This window comes from Cebus imitator, unplaced genomic scaffold, assembly GCF_001604975.1.
Source record: "Cebus imitator isolate Cc_AM_T3 unplaced genomic scaffold, Cebus_imitator-1.0 Scaffold258, whole genome shotgun sequence".
In the NCBI taxonomy this organism is placed as follows: domain Eukaryota; kingdom Metazoa; phylum Chordata; class Mammalia; order Primates; family Cebidae; genus Cebus; species Cebus imitator.
This window is the reverse complement of record NW_016107573.1, coordinates 1,270,650-1,290,563: the sequence shown is the minus strand read 5'-3', so window position 1 is coordinate 1,290,563 and position 19,914 is coordinate 1,270,650. Positions and strand designations below refer to the sequence as shown.

General features: G+C 44.3%; 2 protein-coding genes across 8 annotated transcripts in view; one reads left to right on the top strand and one right to left on the bottom strand.

Annotated features, from left to right (window-relative positions):
* The window catches only part of DRG1 (developmentally regulated GTP binding protein 1), a 38,877-nt gene extending 38,108 nt beyond the window's left edge, over window positions 1-769 (top strand). The window contains exon 9 of the mRNA XM_017499537.2: window positions 455-769. Coding sequence (XP_017355026.1) covers window positions 455-554 — 100 coding nt within the window. The 3' untranslated portion in view covers window positions 555-769. The remainder of the gene's footprint in view (window positions 1-454) is intronic.
* Window positions 770-5,972: 5,203 nt separating this feature from the next.
* Window positions 5,973-19,914, bottom strand: part of EIF4ENIF1 (eukaryotic translation initiation factor 4E nuclear import factor 1) — a 55,637-nt gene continuing 41,695 nt past the window's right edge. For 2 of the 7 annotated variants that reach the window (XM_017499532.1, XM_017499531.2), the window contains exons 11-19: window positions 17,926-17,997; window positions 16,997-17,180; window positions 15,678-15,757; window positions 14,943-15,085; window positions 11,464-11,548; window positions 9,520-9,652; window positions 8,366-8,710; window positions 7,301-7,465; window positions 5,978-6,730 (exon numbers count right to left, since the gene is read on the bottom strand). In XM_017499532.1, coding sequence (XP_017355021.1) covers window positions 6,489-6,730; window positions 7,301-7,465; window positions 8,366-8,710; window positions 9,520-9,652; window positions 11,464-11,548; window positions 14,943-15,085; window positions 15,678-15,757; window positions 16,997-17,180; window positions 17,926-17,997 — 1,449 coding nt within the window. In that variant the 3' untranslated portion in view covers window positions 5,978-6,488. Of the gene's footprint in view, window positions 6,731-7,300; window positions 7,466-8,365; window positions 8,711-9,519; window positions 9,653-11,463; window positions 11,549-14,942; window positions 15,086-15,677; window positions 15,758-16,996; window positions 17,181-17,925; window positions 17,998-19,914 lie in introns of all 7 variants that reach the window. The other 5 variants (XM_017499528.2, XM_017499533.2, XM_017499527.2 and 2 more) reach the window with 4 other exon arrangements.

The following is a 19,914-nucleotide window of genomic DNA, read 5'->3' as shown; positions in this document are numbered from 1 at the left end:
GACGGGGTTTCACCATGTTGACCAGGATGGTCTCGATCTCTTGACCTCGTGATCCACCCGCCTCGGCCTCCCAAAGTGCTGGGATTACAGGCTTGAGCCACCGCGCCCGGCCTATAACTGACATTTTATCTGTAAGAATCAATCTGAAATTTTCAGGGTCTTTCTCTATAACAAATCCATGCTTTCTTTTAATTTTAAACCAGTCTCTTTATACTAATCATGTTTTTCATCTTTGACTTTCTGCAATAAGAGGAACCACACAACTCCCAGAAGTCTTTGCTGCCTTATATGTTAAGGCTTCAGTGTCTCATGCTGCTAGGGATGATAAAACTTTTGTAGGTCTATGGTTCTTAAGACTGTGATACTAAATCTGAGCAGAAGGGTGGCACCTAGACAAACAGGGCAGAAGCTAGGTTATTATTTACACTGACTGTTCTTTTTCCCTTCCATACAGTGCTCTGGTCTGGGGTCTCTCTGTGAAACACAATCCTCAGAAAGTGGGTAAAGACCATACGTTGGAGGATGAGGATGTCATTCAAATTGTGAAGAAGTGAAACCTTCCCCCTTTCCCATCTGCCGGGTGAACCACAACAACTTTCCCCATGATCAAGCACCCTACCCCAGTTCTTTCTGGCTTTGACAGTCACTGGATCAGGATCCAGGGGAGGGAGATGGAGGCACCCAAACTGGAACTTCATTTGTCTTACCTTGGTGTCACTGTGTATGTTGAACTGCATAAAAGACCTGGTAGGCTGGTCAGCTACATGCAGCTTATGTGTCATTGTCAGAATTTGTTTTGGGATGGGCTGAATGAGGAAGAGTATATACAGTGAGGCAGCTACAGAAGGGATCCTTGGGAACTTGGTCTTGAATGTGAAATGGATAAAAATATGATATGCAGCATCTTATTTGATGTTTACTTATGGGAAACTCTTCCAGACTAGATGTGGCTTTCAATCCTTCCAAGTGGTCTTTCCCACGTGATACTAGAGAGAGGAAGGACTTCATGTAAGTTAACTGATCACTTCCTGCAAGGCTAACCTATTTTGGGAGAACATGTAATAAAGTACTCTGACCAGGTAGATCACGGTGTGACATTGCAGGTCTACCTCAAGTTAGCTGTGGAGCCCTGAACAAATTACTCAACCTTTATGAGCCCGTTTCCTCATGTAACATGGGGATAGTAATAGCATTTGCTTTCTGCAGTGGTGATTGTTAGTAATGGAGGGAGATGGTACTTACGCATTGCTTAGTACAGTATTTGATGTATAAGTACTCAATGACTGTTGCCTTTTGTTGCACTGAGCCTATTGCTTTACTGGGCTGTCTGCCCTATGCAGAGCACAGCTGTACATCATCGGTGTTGGGCTAACTGTTGAGCTAAACTATGCTGCCAGCTGGGCCACTAAATGCCTTCTTTCCCATAACCCAGCCTATCTGCTTGAATCTCCATGGCAGTCCTGGCCTCACCCAGTAACTTGGGTGATGGCATGAAGGCAGAACGTGGTAAGTGGGCAGCTGGTGTGATCAGAGCAGGTTTGCGTGTTCATATATGTATGGAGATGGGAGGTTAGGAGGAGGGTTGGTGTCAGGACTACTTGAGAGGATACTAAGGACATAATCAGATATTTGGAAGGCTAGGAATATAGGAATTTAAGGTGATTGCTCTGATTATGTGAAATTGATTGATAAAAATCTTGGTGTGGTGAGTTAGTAAGAATTATGGGCAGAGGAGGCTGGGCCCAGTGGGTCACATCTGTAATCCCAGCATTTTGGGAGGCCAAGGCAGGAAGATCGCCTAAACTTAGGAGTTTTGAGATCAGCCTGGGCAACAGATTGAGGCCCAGTCTCTACAAAAAAATTTTAAAAATCAGCTGGGCTAATGTTAGTATGTGCCTGTAGTCCCAGCTATTTGGGAGGCTGAGGTGGGAGGATTGCTTGAGCCTGGGAGGTCCAGGCTGCAGTGAGCTAAGATGGGCCACTGCACTCCAGCCTGGGTGACGGAGTGAGACCCTGTCTCCCCCTAAAAAAAAAAAACAAATAATAAAGAACATGAGCATCTCAGAAGGGAGGGTGTGGGCATATAGGTATGGAGGAGAAATCTTAAACTTGGAAACTAACTTGCTCTTGGGAAGAAGAGAAGTCAAACATTATTTGAGTATGGAAAGCAGAGATGATAGAAAATCAGAAAGGAGAATAGGTTTGCAGCAAGACGACAGAATTTGATTATTTCTTCAAATAAGGCAAGCTAGAGCTTTTACAGCAGGTTGTGAAGGATCACAATGTGGGATTATCTACATACTCAGCCTCTGTCCAATGGTTGTTCTTCCTGCTGCCCTAAGTCATTTCCCTTTGATAGTCTTCCTGGAGCTTGGGCTTAGCACTGATCCCGACCCGGAAAATAGGCCCCTGAAGCCTGGTATGCTAGTTACTTTTCAGAACATAGGTCTTGATACCACTGGTACATTCATGATACAGACCATGATCTATATATAGCCTGCGCCAACCCTGCAGGGGAACAGGCTTTCTGAGCTATGGGATTTCCAGGAAGGTTTGTTCTCCAGCCAGAACATACTAGATTTCTCGGGACTCTTCTTGCCAAAATTCACTTTCACTGAGCAACCATTTAGCTCTGCCAAGATGTTGGGGAGGGAAGGTTGCTGAAATCCAGGTCATCCAAGGCCTCAGGATGTGCTGTGAATAGCCCTTGTCTCCATCATTTAGCACTTTCCTCGTAGCTTGATCCAGGGCACCCCTGGTCTCCTTGAGGAGAGGATTACCCTACCTTTCCCTTTCTCTGGTGGGCTTAGACTTGGCAGTTCTGGGAGAGGGTTACAGTTTGGTGTTGGGAATGCTGGCTGGGGTATGGCTGCCTGGGGTATGGCCACGTGGAGGTACAGCTAAAGGCTCCTCACAAGCTCTAAGACTTTACTGGTTTGGCTGTCATAGCATGATTTGAATTTCCTGTGCTTTTACATATTGCATGTTGTTTCTTTCTGACTTTATTACAAGTAAACAGATCCAATGCATTTAGCTGCATTTAGCAGAAAGCACTAATTTAACCAGCTGAAATGGAAGGAAACTTCATCTTACCTTTTTGGGAAACTGTTTCCCAGAAGCCACCCAGCCAGTTTGTCCTTGTCTCGTGGCCTAAAATTGGGTCACCTATTTTTTAATCAGTTGTTGGTAATGGGAATAGAATTATTGAAGAACCCTGTAATTTACCAGAGTTTAACTTACAGTTTAACCCTGTAAGTTACCAGAGTTTATCCCTGTAAGTTATCCTCATTCTTGATTTGTGTTTATGCTCATAGTTCACAAAGAAGAGCCAGTGGACCTCATGCTTCCCTTAACAGAGTCTGGCTTCTGGGACACTCAGAAGCAGGTTGGGCACCATGGCTCATGCCTGTAATCCCAGCACTTTGGGAGGCCAAGGTGGGTGGACAGCCTGAGGTTGAGAGTTTAAGACCAGCCTGGCCAATATGGTGAAACCTCATCTCTACTAAAATTAAAAAATTAGCTGGGCATGGTGGTGGGCACCTGTAATCCCAGCTACTTGGGAGGCTGAGGCAGGAGAATCGCTTGAACCCTGGAGGCGGAGGTTGCAGTGAGCCGAGATTGGGCCACTGCACTCCAGCCTGGGCACGACAGAGGGAGACTCCGTCTCAAAAACAACAAAAATAGTAGCTACCTCCTAGGGGAAGGCCTAACTGTACTCTGTTCACTTCATTCCCACTTCTTTTTACCACTGACCTCCCAAAGACTATTTAACTGTTTCTTTTGGGAGAGAATATTCTTTCCTCTCCTACCTGACCTCCCCTGCTTAAGAGATTTTCCATGATATGCTTTGTGGCCCTCAGCTGTTTTACTTTCAGGATGCCTTCTATATCCTTAGCTTCTCTTAACTTTTATTTTGCACATCCTTCTAGCACTGATTACTTCTGAACTCATCTTGTGCCTGCAAGACATCAAAAGTTTTTCCAAAGATATCCCTTCCTCTCCGCCCTTATCCTATATCAAGTTCTTAGCTCCTTGAAGACTGCATTAACGTCTCTTTGCCTCCATCCCCCACCCCTGCTTCCTCTAGTCATTTTGTTTACCAAAATACTTCTGCTAAAACCTGTATGTCAACTTCTGCTGATACGCTTAGCAACACTCCCTTATTTCTTTCTGACTGCATTTTGCCAGTCACCAGCTAATGGCTTTGCCCTTTGCATAGTACCTGTTTGTTGCCATCCTACTAGCTTCTAGCCTGAAAAGGAAGCCTTTACTAGCAGGTTTAACCCAGTCCTCCTTACCTTGCACCTATTAACGTTGGTTCAACATGAAGGGGCAGGTAAGTGGAAGATACACGGGAAAGATGGAACTGGATTCAGGCATCTGTGTTCTGCCATTGACACTTGGGACTGCTTTCCAGTTTTCACCTGTGGAAACCAGAAAGGATTTGCCAAAAATTCTAAACATAGTGTCTATAGGGTCTACTTCTGAAGCTGAGGAATCATATGAAGTGAATACTAATGAGGTTGAAGGTACCAGTAAGAGACTGACCTCATGCATAATCCACAAAGCCAGGTTTTCTTGAAAGATGACCTGCTTTCTTGTATTCCTGCAAGAACAGGGCAGGATAGGCAGTTCCAGGCTTATAATCAATACCCCTAACACTCAAGACTTGGGCTGCTCAAGACTCTACTACCCTTGTAGTAAAAAAATCCAACCACCTTGACCTTCATCATCTCCTTATTTGAGCCTTTAGCATGGAGTCAGAGGCTTTTATGGTCCTAAATGGAGAAATACCTAAAACTCTGGTAAACTAACTTGAGTAGCATAGAAAATAAGTATCATCAGCTCATAGCAGGACTGAAAAACTTCCAGTTAGTAAAGGGGACTCAGGACCCTACTGTATTCTATAAAATCTTTATCCTCCAATGCTGTGTATATACTAATAGTTAAGGTGGATAATAAAACAATTGTGAGCTAAGGAATGTGATACAGAACACAAGGAGTCAATTAATACATGAGTCTTAAGGGGAATTCGTAGATTCCAGTGGGTTGAATCGGAACTCTGAGCTTACAGAAACAGGATGCCCCAGTAAACATGATTTGTTACAGAGAAACTACCATATGTAATAGGTGATTCCCTAATAAATTGTTTTCACTAGGTTGGTTTAATCTTGGAAATTACACTATAGATATCTTGGTGTTAGCTATAAGGCCACCTACTTAGAGGGTCAGTCCAGTCTAAACTGACCCATCGGGGTCTTTAAGGCTCAAGAAAAAGGCCATCGCTTCCTCCTCCTAAAGCAAGATACAGAGTTCAGTTTCCACAGGTTGTGGTTTTTTTTTTTTTTTTTCACTCTGTCACCAGGTGCCAGTTTGGAATGCAGTGGGTGCGATCTTGGCTCACGGCAGCCTCTGCCTCCCGGGTTCAAGCAATTCTCCTGCCTCAGCCTCCCGAGTAGCTGGGACTGCAGGCATGTGCCACCATGCCCAGCTAACTTTTGTATTTTTTTTTTAAGTAGAGATGGGGATTCACCATGTTGGCCAGGATGGTCTCAATCTCTTGACCTCGTGGTCTGCCCACTTTGGCCTCCCAAAGTGGTGGGATTACAGGAGTGAGCCACTGTGCCCTGGTCAGTTTCCATAGGTTTTAAAGAAAAATTTAAACTTCAGATCACTGCCCTCAAGGAACATACTGAGCATAGCTCAGCTGGTTAGAAATTAAGAAGGCCAGCTTGGGTTACAAAGTGAGATCCCACCTCTACAAAAAATAAGGAAAAAGTTAGTGGTGTGGCCTATAGTTCCATCCACTAGGAAGGCTGAGATAAGAGGATGGCTTGAGCCCAGGAGGTTGAGGTGGCAGTGAGCCGTGATTGCACCACTGCTCTAGCCTGGGCAACACAGAGACCCTGTCTCCAAACAAACAAACAAAATTAGGAAGGGTTTCAGAGAGGAAATAAACACAACAATGCCAGTTTACTTCATACACACACTTAGCATATGCAATTTTAATCAACCAAAAGAAAATCCCAAATGTACAAGTGAAAAAAATCCAAACTGTTGACACAGGCTTAACTAATATCAGCTACTTTTATGTACAGCTGTATAAGTTCAAAAAAGCTATATGTATATACAAAAGTTGTTTATACACAGGTCTGTACATAAGGGTCTATACATTTATTTCCTCAGAACCCTTAGGTGCCACCTCTTGGTGAGGACACCAACACTTCATTCACATATCTTACAAAAAAAAGAAAGACCATTTCCAGGATTGACAACATTGTGAATCCTGTATTCAGACAATGTACACTCTACTGGGCTGGTTAAGATCCTTCCATCATAATGCGGATCACACCAGGTGCATGGGTTCCCCCAAGCAGCTTCACACAGAGTGCTCCAACGTAAAAGCCCATAAACCAACCCGAGATGAAGCAGAGCCCTGCCCAGGGTGCCACCACAGGTCTAGGCTTAGTTGAGTCTGCCTGCCCTGCTCACTGTCGGTATTCCAATTCATCTACACTGATAACTTTGGTGGGCATGGAGGGCAGGGGTTGCTGTAGCACATCTGAGCCAAACCATTTGGCGAGTCCCACGGGGGAGCTGCTCCTCTGGCTGGGACGATGCTCCAGCTGGGAGTGCATGTGGGGCAGGCCTGACCGGCTGGGCACATTCTGAGGGGCTGTTTGAACACTGACAGCTGCTGCCTGGGAACCAGAGCCTGGAGGATGCAAAACTGTGGAGATAAGAAGGGTTATCATTCACAGCATGAAAAGGAAAGAAGTTTATTAGACCCTGCTTCATTCAAACTCTATCCAAAGATTCTACGGCTTCTTGAGGAAAATCCTTTGTAAAATGCCAGTGATGCCAGAAAACAGTACAATGGAAAGCTGAGCTATTCAGCTACCAGTACTGAAAACATCCTGGATGACATGACCGCTACTTCTCATGGCAGGTAACCACGTCACAGAAGCAGCAATATTAACTGGTGAGAGGGTATATACCCTGGGCAGGCCCAATGCCAAACCTCTGTTGGAAGGATTCTCAGCCCTGTCTCCTAAGAGGCAAAGGACGAAGAAAGCCAAAGCACACTTGGCTCTTCCCCACTGACTGCAGGAACAGTTCCCAAATTGCATTGAGGTCAATTTACTTCATCTTATTCTCTGGTTACACCCTTGCCCCAAACTTAGAACAAGTTAATGAATGAAAATGTCAATGTTAATTCATCTCCACTGGAAACTAGTCCTAAAAGCTTCAAGATTCTTTAAGTCCATCCCAAACTCACCTGTCACATTCCTGAACCTACCTGAGCGCTGTAGCTGCTGTTGCATCATTGCCAGATGCAGAGGCGTTCCAGGACGAGGGTTTAAGAGAGGGTGACTAGCAGCAGGTAAAGGGTAAAAGGGCTGACCCAGGATAGGGCCAGATATTCCCTGTAAATGAGTCAAGTCCATCCCAGGAGGAAGCACGCCTGTTGAGCAGAGAAGGCATGCTGCTGAGTAGTCTGAATGTTACCTGGAAGTTTTCCAGCTTCACTGTACAGTTTTGCTGATCTGGAAATTAATATTAAGAATGAATGGCTGGGTGAGGTGGCTCACGCCTGTAATTCCAGCACTTTGGGAGGCTGAGGCAGGCAGATCACAAGGTCAGGAGTTCAGAAGAGCCTGGCCAACATGGTGAAACCCATCTCTACTAAAAATATAAAAATTAGCTGGGCATGGTGGCGGGCACCTGTAATCCCAGCTGCTCAGGAGGCTGAGGCAGGAGAATTGCTTGAACCCAAGAGGCAGGGGTTGCAGTGAATTGAGATCGCACCACTGCACTCCAGCCTGGGTGACAGAGCAAGACTCTGACTCAAAAAAAAAAAAAAGAAAAGAAGAATCCTCTGGCTCACACCTGTAATCCTGGCACTTTGGGAGGCCAAGACAGGTGGACTGGCCAAGACAGGTGGACTGACCGAGCTTAGGAGTTTTGAGACCGGCCTGGCCAATACAGTGAAACTCCGTCTCTACTAAAATACAAAACGAATTATTAGGGCATGGTGGTGTATGCCTGTAGTCCCAGCTACTCGGGAGGCTGAGGCAAAAATTGCTTGAACCCAGGAGACAAGAGGTTGCAGTGAGCCACTGCACTCCCAGCCTGGGTGAGAGTTGAGACGCCATTTCCATAAAAATAAAATAAAATAAAAAACCCTCAAGCTAGGTTCCTAATCTTTTAAAAGACTAGGGGGGATTGACTGGATTGGACCTACTGCCTACCAGTTGGATGGGAGAATCCAGGGAAATCTCCCACATTATACAGCACTTCATCAGTGCCAACAATTGTCCTGGTAGGTCCATAAACTGACACCCAAGTCAGGGTGGAAACTCACCAGCTTGGAGCAAATTCGGAAGATGCTGTGGATGTACTCCCTGTGCCAGCATTCTCTGTACCAATCCTGGGTGAAGCTGGTGAGCAGGCCGAACCATAGGGACATGGGGGACAAGGGGAACTTGGTGGACAGGGCGGAGAAAAGGCGTTGCAGGAACTGGGGAGGCCAAGGTGGGTGTTTTTCTCCCAGCTGCTTTAGGTCGATAATCTTGTTCTTTGGTGTAACGGTTGGTGTGGGACAGTGGGGTGGAACACGAAGACCTCTGTAACGCTGATAGTTTTGGATTTGTAGTGGGAGAAGAGCCTCGATCAGCACTGGGTACAGAGCTGGATGATAGGAGGTTCTCTATGAGGATCCAAACAAAAAAATATTTTGGTAAACCTCTCCCATACACTTTTGGCCTCCCACTGGTCTAGTAAATTATTTCTTAAGGTCACAATTCTTATCTGATACCTTTAACAAGGTTAGAGGATTACATGGTAGGAACCATCATTTGCCTCTATTAAACAGGACCAAAGATGAATTGTTGGACACCCTTCTCTGCACAAATGGCTGTGGCCTAGATTATTTAAATGGCAATTAGAGTCTGGTCAAAGAACCCAAACTGTCTTAATAGTATCCAGGATTTCCTCCCCACCAACCACCCAAGCCTTCTCAAACACAGGCAAAAATTTCTCAGATCTATACTCTACAGCTGTGTAAACCCTAATTTAGAATCTGTGTGTTACCATGTCCTTCACAATCCCTACTGTGCAACTCATAAAAAGCTTCTCGCATATTTTCTATATTGGATACTTAAGTCTCCAGAGGCTGGATTTCAGAGGTAAAACTAGCTGAATTATATTAATTTACCAAATAAGTATACTAATTATTCAACTTTGAAGCCTAAGTAAGGATTCTAAACTAACGCTCATTCTACCTGTCTGGTAGTAGCACTCAGACTGGTCAGAATTTCAAGCAACCAAGCAACTGTGGGCTGGCCCAGTTTTTCTCACTGTCACACAGAACCTTCTCACTGACACAGAACCATGGTCCAGAGAATTTAGGGGTCTTGCCCAGGGCTTTGCATAGAACATGAGGCTGGACAGCACTCAGGCCCATGTTCTCTCCATCACATACTTTCTTGAGCAGTGCCCTTAACAGCTCTGCAGTACCTTCACTAGACTTCTGAGTATCCTCTTTACTGTCACCAAGAGCTGCTTTTCCAGATGTTGGCTCCTCCTTGCTCTTCTCTTTGCTCTCGTACATCTTACGAATCACTGAGGTAGGGGTAAAGGAAGGAGAAAGCTGCAGAGAAAACAACTGGCATTAGCACATTCTCTAAGTGCCTTTCTCTAATACTAAGCCAGGGTTAATTGGTCAAGCTATTCAACAGAGTCCCCACACTGGTAGCATAGGCCAACTCTAGTATTCTGTTCTGTAGCTGCTGGAGGAAAAACAGAATGGGGCAAATAGGCAGTGTCCCAAGCACATCATCCCTTACTCACAACTCTGTGATATGCCTATGCAGCTTCTGCTTCACAAATTTCCCCAGCCTGGGATTAGGCTGGCAAGAGGGAAAGAATATGGCAAGAAACATACCTTGAAGCAACTTCCTTCTGTGAAAGGACATTTCAAAGACAACCTCAGAACCAAAATTACTCCATACTCCTAATATTTCCCTTCTTAACTTGGCTACCAGAAAAGTTAATTACCTCAATAGTCTCCTTAGCCACCACGATTAATCACTTGGGTCATTTCTTATCTCTTCACTGTTTCTACTTTGATGATTTTATTATCCATGTCCCTTTTCTGAGCAAACAACCCTACATCTTTGATGGCAGGAGACAAGACATGATTTATGAACAGAAAAGCTCCTTCCAGATCCTGCTGCCTTCAACATGACTGGTGCAAAGACCGACATGGGGTTCTGAAGCACAGAGCAAAGTTTTTTTTCCTTCTCTTACCAGCTCTGAATAGATGATAAATATCTGTGGGGAATGAACCTTTTTTCTTTTTTTTTTTAAAGACACGGACTCCCTACTAGGGAGTGCAGTGGCATGATCTTGCGTCACTGCAAACTCCACCTTCTGGACTCAAGTGATCTCCCACTTCAGCCTCCAGCGTATAGCTCAGACCACAGATGTGCACTACCATGCCTGACTAAAATTTTTTGTATTACTAATTTTTTGTATTAGGATCTCACGAGGTTGCCCAGTCTGGTCTGGAACTCCTGAACTCAAGCAATCCACCTACCTCGGCCTCTCAAAAGGCCTGGGATTATAGGTGTGAGCCACCACACCCAGCTAGAATGAAACTTTTTTTTTTTTTTAGACGGATTCTTGTTGTGTCACCCAGGCTGGAGTTCACTGGCTTGATCTGAACACACTGCAACCCCCGCCTCCTAGGTTCAAGCGATTCTCCTGCCTCAGCCTTCCGAGTAGCTGGGACTACAGGTGCCTGCCACCATGGCCAGCTAATTTTTGTATTTTTAGTAGAGATGGGGTTTCACCACATTGGCCATGCTGATCTTGAACTCCTGACCTTGTGATCGCCCGCCTCAGCCTCCCAAAGTGCTGGGATTATAGGCGTGAGCCACTGTGCCCGGCCAAATGAAACATTTTTAAAGTAATGATAGTTATAAAACTAGACTTGTCACTGCATATAAGCAAACCCTCTTGTTCCAGCCTTAGTTCATACCACTGAGACCTGAAATCGGGAATCTGAACTTGTGACCTCCCCCACTACAAGTCTCACTGGACTCCCCACTGTCTGATCCAGTCACCCCTGTCAACTTCATTTCCTGTCTCTCACTCTTGTCCTCCTGTCTCCCCACACCAGTTTCATTTCTTTGAACATACTATATCACCTTGTGTGCCCTGGCCATAATCATCTCTGCTGGAACATATTTTCCCCAATATAGGGGCTTCACTAAAAATCCTAAGACTTAGACTGTGTCCTAAAAGGGAAAGACCCAATAGATAGGTATGAAAGACTACTAGGTCAGTTATTCCTTTGGAAGGAACTCAAGGACATTTAGGGCACACAGTGGTACAACACATGTACAAACCAAAAAGGAGAAGCCTTAAAGTCCTTCACAGTCACTGAAAGTCACTGACCATGCTTGTGATGGAGGCAGCAGGGGCGGGGGAAGAGGAATTCCCTCGATGCACTGGTGCTGGTGACTTGGTCACTCGCTGTTGCCTGTGAACAAACCAATTATCAGCATGAACCCCAATCTGCTTAACTTCAAGTCTTAAAACTATATAATACTCAAGACCAGCCTAGGAATTTTAACATCCCATTTCCCTTATCCAATTCAATTTCCCAAGCATTTAGGCCTAACATGCAGAAGCACATGCTAAGTTCTGAGGGAAGACAAAAGCAAAATGAAACATGGTCCCAGTCTTGTAAGAGCTCTCGGTCTAGTGGGGGAGACAGTCACATACAGCAAACCAAGGCATGTAGATATTAGGGACCAATAAAGTGCAATGGGAAAATGGAGGGGTTAGAAGGAATGACAGGGCACTGCAGGGATGCTTCTTGGGGAAGAAGCTGCATTAAACTGGGTGTGATCAACAGGAAGCTGAAGATGGAGAATAAGAGTTCAGGTAGAACAGGTACAGCAACTTGGGAGGGCCTTGGGAGTTGTAGGGTTATCCAGAGCTGGTGTATAGTTTACTGTAGACTACACCAGTGAGGTACACTAGGCAGGGCCTTCATTCTTGGGTCGGCTGTGCTTCACTGGGCAGGGAGCAGCAATTATTAGTACAGTGCCTGGCATAGAACTGATGCTCTGTGTGACACTCGTTCAAATCAAATATAGCATCAAAAGTTTCAGCTATTTTAGGACTATTCTTGGTCTACACAGAATTGATCTCAGGCCTCAAAGGTCAAGACCCAAGTATAGTCACTGACAATCTGAATCACAGAGAGATGGAAAACTGAAATTCATGGCTTCTTTCTAGTTAGTACCCCATTGCTGCCATACTGTGTGAGAATGACAACATGGGCAGACAGATCAGTACTATTCTGAGTGACTAAATGATGAACCCCAAACTTGGGGGTTCCACATGACCTTTCATTTTAGTAAACATATTTAAGCACCTGCTACAGACATTGTTGCAGGTTCTTGGGATACAGCAGTGAACAAAAGAAAAAAATCTCTGGCCTCACAGAGGTTACATTCTTGGGGCTACAGGATGGAGTGGGGTTACTACAGGCAGGGAGACAAAAAACAAACAGCATGCTAGACAGTGATGATACAATTAAAACAAACAAGGTAAGGGGAAAGACATGTTTGTTTGAGGGACACAACTATACACAGGGAGAACCTGAGAGGCTGACATTGATCCAAAACATGAAGGCTAGACTGACACTGACTCGCATCTACTTGCTGGTTTTGAGTAACCCACGTTTTAAAAACCTAAGTTTTCTGTATCTGTAAAATGCAGTTACGTACCCCTTCATCTACCTCACAGGGTTGATGCAAACATCATATAAAATTCTGGGCCAGGTGCGGTAGCACATGCCTGTAATCCCAGCGCTTTGGGGATCAAGGCAGGTAAATCACTTGAGGCCAGGAATCCAAGACTAGTCTGGCCAAGACAGCGAAACCCCATCTCTACTAAAAATGCAAAACATTAGCTGAGTAGTCCCAGCTACTTGGGAGGCTGAGGCATGAGAATCGCTTGAACCCAGGAGAAGGAGGCTGCAGTGAGCCAAGACTGTGCCACTGTACTCCAGCCCGGGCAACAAAGCTGTGTCTCCAAAAAATCCACAGCAGCCGGGCACGGTGGCTCAAGCCTGTAATCCCAGCACTTTGGAAGGCCGAGGCGGGCAGATCACCAGGTCAAGAGATCGAAACCATCCTGGCCAACATGGTGAAACCCCGTCTCTACTAAAAATACAAAATTAGCTGGGTGTGGTGGCATGTGCCTGTAGTCCCAGCTACTCAGGAGGCTGAGGCAGGAGAATTGCTTGAACCCGGGAGGCGGAGGGTGCGGTGAGCCGAGATTGTGCCACTGCACTCCAGCCTGGCGCCTGGCGACAGAACGAGACTCTGTCTCAAAACAACAACAACAAACAAAAACCCAATGTTAAAAGTACTCTGAAAGTCACAAATCGCCATCAGTGAATACTAGGTAACTACATTATGCTATAGAGAGAAAGCACGTGAGAGGGGTTCAGCAGATGAGTCTGGAGCTCTCTGTAACAGTTGAGGTGTGCTATAAATAGGATGTGTTTGTGTAAGGGCACCTCCTGGTCTCAGTGTCTTCTGAAACAGTTAACAGGTAAAACCAGCTGAAGCAAAAAACTGAGGCACTGCGGTAGTAACTTTAAGAATCACATCAAAACGCCGGGCACGGTGGCTCAAGCCTGTAATCCCAGCACTTTGGGAGGCCGAGGCGGGTGGATCACGAGGTCAAGAGATCGAGACCATCCTGGTCAACATGGCGAAACCCCGTCTCTACTAAAAATACAAAAAATTAGCTGGGCATGGTGGCGCGTGCCTGTAATCCCAGCTACGAAGGAGGCTGAGGCAGGAGAATGCCTGAACCCAGGAGGCGGAGGTTGCGGTGAGCCGAGATCGCGCCATTGCACTCCAGCCTGGGTAACAAGAGCGAAACTCCGTCTCAAAAAAAAAAAAAAAAAAAAAAGAATCACATCAAAACATTAATTACCAAGTATTTTAAGGGTGGACTAAACTGTAGTGTTGAGGGATGTGTATTTTGGTGATAAGACTCAAAAATAATTAAGGTAGTGATTACTTTTAAAGGCTAGACAGTGGACAGTTCTAAGGAGAAAGGGGTATTATTGACACAGGGTGCATGGAGGGCCTCTGAGAAGTTAACAAGGAAGTTTGCCTTATAATAAGCTACATATTTGTTTTATATAGTTTTCTTTATCTGTTTTATTTTACGATAAAACAATATTGCCAATGCTTTCCCTTTTCTCCCCAACTTATAATTTCATTTTACCACTTGTTGCAACTAAAAAAAGAGGAGAGCAAGCTCAGTAATCTATTTAACAACTCTGATCAACAAACCCATCAGCTCTGGCCAACAAACTGTTGATAAGCAAACCTGCATCAAGGGAGTTTGATAAGAACATCTCATCTGTGGGGAAAGGAATAAGGAGCTATGCTAGTTCCATTTGTAAAAATGCATTAACTGGTAGAATCATCCTAAGATTTTAAAATACATTTACTCATACAATCTTGAGGTAAATTAGACAAGTGACATCCCTTCCAAATGGCTAATTAGCAAACTCAAATGGGCCATTTGGAAGTAGAGAGCAGCCTTCATGGGAAAAAAAAAAAAAAAAAAAAAAAAAAAAAAAAGAAAAGTAATTTGTAAATCAAGAACAGAAATAAAACCATATAGAATGAAAATCCTATGCCCTTGCAGTAGCATTTAATCATATTTCCTCTATTTAATCTATTTCTTCTATTGATTTGGATTGGGATGGAATTTCTACCACATACTGAACAACATACCACAGTATGTGCAACAGAATTATACTGCAGATAGGTAACTTGTTAATTTCAGGAAAACTATATCTGTAAATCTCCACATGAGTAGGTTTAGTAATTTACCTGTTTCTGAATCCATCTCTGGTTCTGTCCACCTGTGGTTTGCCAAAACCAGGTTGGTAGAAGTTTGCTGCCTGTACAGCCAGGTCATGTGGCAAGGCCAGCCCCTCTAAAGCTGCCTGTTGCAACTCCAGCTGGCTCATCTGCTGAAAAGAAGTGGGGGGGGGGGGTCAGGAGAAGAGTGAGGACACAGCACACTTTCTTCAAAGGTCTCTCCTTCACTCTTAGAAAGGTAGGTTAAGCAGAAGCTGAGAAAGGTACTGCAAACTGAGTAAATTGTGCTGCCATTGCACTGAATAAGATTTTAACAATTTAAGTATTACTTGAATTATTCAGCAAATTGTCTAACCTTCACTGAGCTTGAAATACAGATCAAAACCATTTCTTTGTTTTAGAGACAGGGTCTCACTCTGCCACCAGGCTGGAGTACAATGACACCATCATAGCTCACTGTAGTCTAAAACTCTTAGGCTCAAATGATCCCCCTGCCTCAGCCTCCTGCGTAGATGGGACTAAAGATGCATCCCACCATACCTGGCTCATTTTTAAAATTTACTTTTGGGTTCAAGCGATCCTCCTGCCTTGGCCTCCCAAAGTGTTGGGATTACAGGCATGAGCAGACATGCCTGGCCTCAAAACTATTTCTAAGAATCACAGTAATTCAGCTGTCCACCCCGCATCTACCAATAGGGTGAAGGGCAAGCAAGAGATTGAGTTTCAGAAAGAGCTCAGCCTGACCTGGGCCGTGATGGGGCTCATGGGTTTGCGCATGCCTTGGAATGGATCTCCGAGTAGCTGCTGTGGTCCTGGTGTGAAACCTGTCAGGAAAGTTACAGTATCAGTGAGTACCAAGATGGTACGTGTGCATCAGGGAGGCATTTTCATTAATGCATGCCACTTCTTGCTGAACACCATCTCTTGGAAAGCACTGATTTCTTGGGCTGACAGATGTCCACCCTCTGTACCCCGACAGTGGGCTATGTGGACCTCAACCAGATCAATGCCTGAATTGCTGGTGTATCCACCTTCTCAACTAAGCCATCAGCTTTGTTCCTTTTTAAAGCCAAGACCTCTATGTGGGAAAGAAGAGCTTTTCCAGCCAGCAGTTTGTCCCGTTATCACTCAGTCAGCTGGCACTAAAGCAGACACCATTGCTCTGAGAGTACACATTCTTTCCACTCTATCTGTTTGACTCTGGACAGAAGATTTCAAAAAATGCCTCTCGAGGTTTGTTTGGCAGGAGCCACAGTGGCCAGCAGCCTAAAGTGGTTCAGGATGGCAGGAACACTATGACATTCCATGCAAATACTTTGCTAAGACACTTTCTGGAACTTTTCTTTCAGTCACATTCTGAATTAGCCATTATGAAGCCAAACTCAATAGCTTCATAGAGAACCACTACACTGACTTCTACTGTATCAAAGCAAAACTTAAGAAGCCGGATTAACTTTTTTTTTTGGATTAAGTTCCCAAAGTAAGGAATAAGACTAAAGAGCTGGATAAAAGATTTATTTCAAGAAAAAAATATCTATAACATGAACATATTCACCTAGAAGGGCAACTGATATCTTCCATGTTTGCTCCCCCATCCCCCGGAAAGTATATATATATATATATGTATACATATATATATACATACATATATATATACATATATATATATACACATATGTGTGTGTGTGTATATATATATATATATATATATATTTTTTTTTTTTTTTTTTTTTTTTTTTTTGAGACAGAGTCTTGCTCTGTTGCCCAGGCTGGAGTGCAGTGGTGCGATCTTGGTTCACTGCAACCTCCGCCTCTGAGATTCAAGCAATTCTCCTGTCTCAGCCTCCTGAGTAGCTGGGATTACAGGCATGCATCATCATGCCTGACTATTTTTTGCATTTTGAGTACAGATGGGGTTTCCCCATGTTGGCCAGACTGGTCTCGAACTTCTGACCTCAGGTGATCTGCCCACCTCAACCTCCCAAAGTGCTGGAATTACAGACGTGAACCACCACACCTCACCATAAAATTCCCATTTCTTTTTGGCAAATAAGCATACTTACCAATTGGTGATGGTATTCTTGGGCGAAGGTAGTCTGCTGAGGCTGCTCGAGTTTGAAACACCTGTGACAAGGGAGGAGAGGGTGCTCTTTGGCCCAGTAAAGATGTTGTAGGCTCCAAGCTCCCCATAAGGCCACTCAGAAGATTGGAAGAAGCAGCTCTCTGAACTGGTTGACCCAGAAGTTCCTAAAGGCAGAAAAGCCAAATCCCTGTGAACAAACTTAGTTCTTCCTTCTACTCAGAGGCTGTGAGTTGTGGATTAACTTTTGAGAGCCACAAGATGAATCTCCCTCATCCTCAACTGAAAGACTTGGCACATGTACATGCAACACATTTCTCTGAATGTTCAGCTAGCAACATTTGCTCTAAGTTAGTGCTACAAATAGAGGTTACTTTTTTTTTTTTTTTTTTTAGACAGAGTCTCACTCTGTTACTCAGGCTGGAGTGCAATGGTGTGACCTCGGCTCACTGCAACCTCCACCTCGTGGGTTCAAATGATTCACATGCCTCAGCCTCCTAAGGCGCTAGGATTACAGGCGTGTGCCACCACACCTGGCTAATTTTTGTATTTTTCGTAGAGTGAGGGTTTCACCACGTTGGACAGGCTGGTCTGACCTCAGGTGATCCATCCACCTCAGCTTCCCAAAGTATTAGGATTATAGCCATGAGCCCCTATGCCCAGCTAGATACTTTTAAGTGCCACAGAAACTGCAAAGCAAACTAGAAATCAAGGCTTAGTTTGTCAAATTTTTTAGCCACCCCTATCTCCTGCCCATCGAGATTAACACCAACACCAAAGTATGTTAGCCAACAAGATCACGACTCTCATTGCCAGGCAACATACATCATTTTCTAAGGCCCAAAGCTGGACCACTAGACAAAACCGGTTCAGAAGACTACTGTTCAAGACTTCAATAAGATTGTGAAGTACCTGCAGGATGTTCTTAGGGACAGGCTGGCCTGGAATCTCAGCAGGGGACATCAAATGGCTTTCAAGATTTCGCTAAAAAAGTCAAAGGAAAACTGGTTTTAACTTTCTTAACTCACTTAACTTACAGATTGATTGAGGACCACAAGAAAGCATAAAATACTCCTCCTAGGGAGTTGATAACAGCAGAATGATGCTCAAGTCACAGAAAACTTAGACCAACTTGTTTTGCTGTCAACACACAGGTCCCAAAGATCTGAGGATCGAAAGACTGTTCACATGTACATGCAAAGTCCACTCAAAGATTGTCACTATGCTAACCCTAGTCCATTTCCCCATTTCTAACACTGACCAAAAGAAGGGGGGGAAATGGTGAAACTGGGGAACACTTACTTGAGACAACTCTTGCTACCCATTATCTTTAACAAGATTTACTGGAGACACACACACACACACACACACACACACACACACACACAGTCTCTCTCTCTCTCTCTCTCACTCTCACTCTTTGAGACAAGGTCTTGTTCTGTTGCCCAGGCTGGAGTATAGTGGTGCAATCATGGCTTGCTGCAGCTTTGACCTCTTAGGCACAAGTGATCCTCTAATCTCTGCCTCCTAACTGGGAGGGACTACAGATGTGTGCCACCACACCCCAACTAATTTTTATATTTTTTTGTTGAGTTGGGGTTTCGCCATGTTGCCCAGGCTGTTATTGAACTCCTGGGCTCAAGCAGTCCTCCCGCCCTGGCCTCTCAAAGTGCTGGGATTATAGGCATGATCCTCCGCACTCAGCCTACACATATAGTTTTAAAATACTAGCAAACAACATGCAGGTTTAGCCAAACTCTGTTATATTTCAGAGTTTCATATTTCAGGAAATTTAAGCTTTATTATTTTTAAACAAGCTGTTCCAATACACATACAGGGAAAAATTCAAATTTTCACATACAGGGAAAAATTCAAATCCACTCTTAAAGCAGTAGTGTTTTTTTGTTTTTTTTTTGAGACAAGTCTATGTTTCCCAGGCTGGCCCTGAACTCCTGGGTTCAAGCAACCCTCCCACCTTGGCCTCCCAAGCAGCTGGAACTATAGGCGTATACCACCAGGCCTGGCCAGCGGTTACATTTTGTACATCCAGCTTGGAGTCCCCTCCTGTACTGGACATCACTATGCCTATTTAAGCTCTGCATTAAGTGCTGTCGCTGGTGTAGTTTCCCTTCCACTAGATGGAGCTCTCAAGGTCCAAAGCAGTGTGTAGGCATGACAAATAGCCCAAGGATACCCAAGTACTTTATTGTCAGTTTTGGAATTGGGACTAAAGGCAGATGATTTCATAAGTTATCTCAAGAGTCATTTCCATCTAACAAAAACAAATAGACAACTTTATACCACATGGCTTATTATATTTGGAGGATGGAATCTATAATTTAAAACAGAATTTAGATTGAACCAACATGTATTATTTTTGGATGAACCAATATGACTAAATCTAAATGGATGGAGGCAGATCAGAAATAGTACATAAAACACACACAGTAGTAATTAAAGACACTGAATTCAAAAAGTAAACCATGACTTAACAACATGCAAATTGAGCATTATTCTAAGATAACAGCTGCTATTCTTATTCCATTACTTTCCTTGTTGCATTCTTTCCTGTTAGCAGAGTTTGCCTTAGCCTTTTCCTAGCCACTTGAATTATGTCATCCATCCCCCCTTTGACAGGGATTTGAGGCTCCTTTGCTCAGCTAAAACCAGATATACTTCAGAGTACTAAAACCCCAACATCAAACCAACTGCCCTTACAACTCAGAGTAAATTGTGTTAATATGAAATCCTAGAATCATATCTGCAATAAAATGTGGAAAAACGGGCTGGGCGCGGTGGCTCACACCTGTAATCCTAGCACTTTGGGAGGCCGAGGTGGGCGGATCACCTGAGGTCAGGAGTTCAAGACCAGCCTGGTCATCAGGGTGAAACCCCATCTTA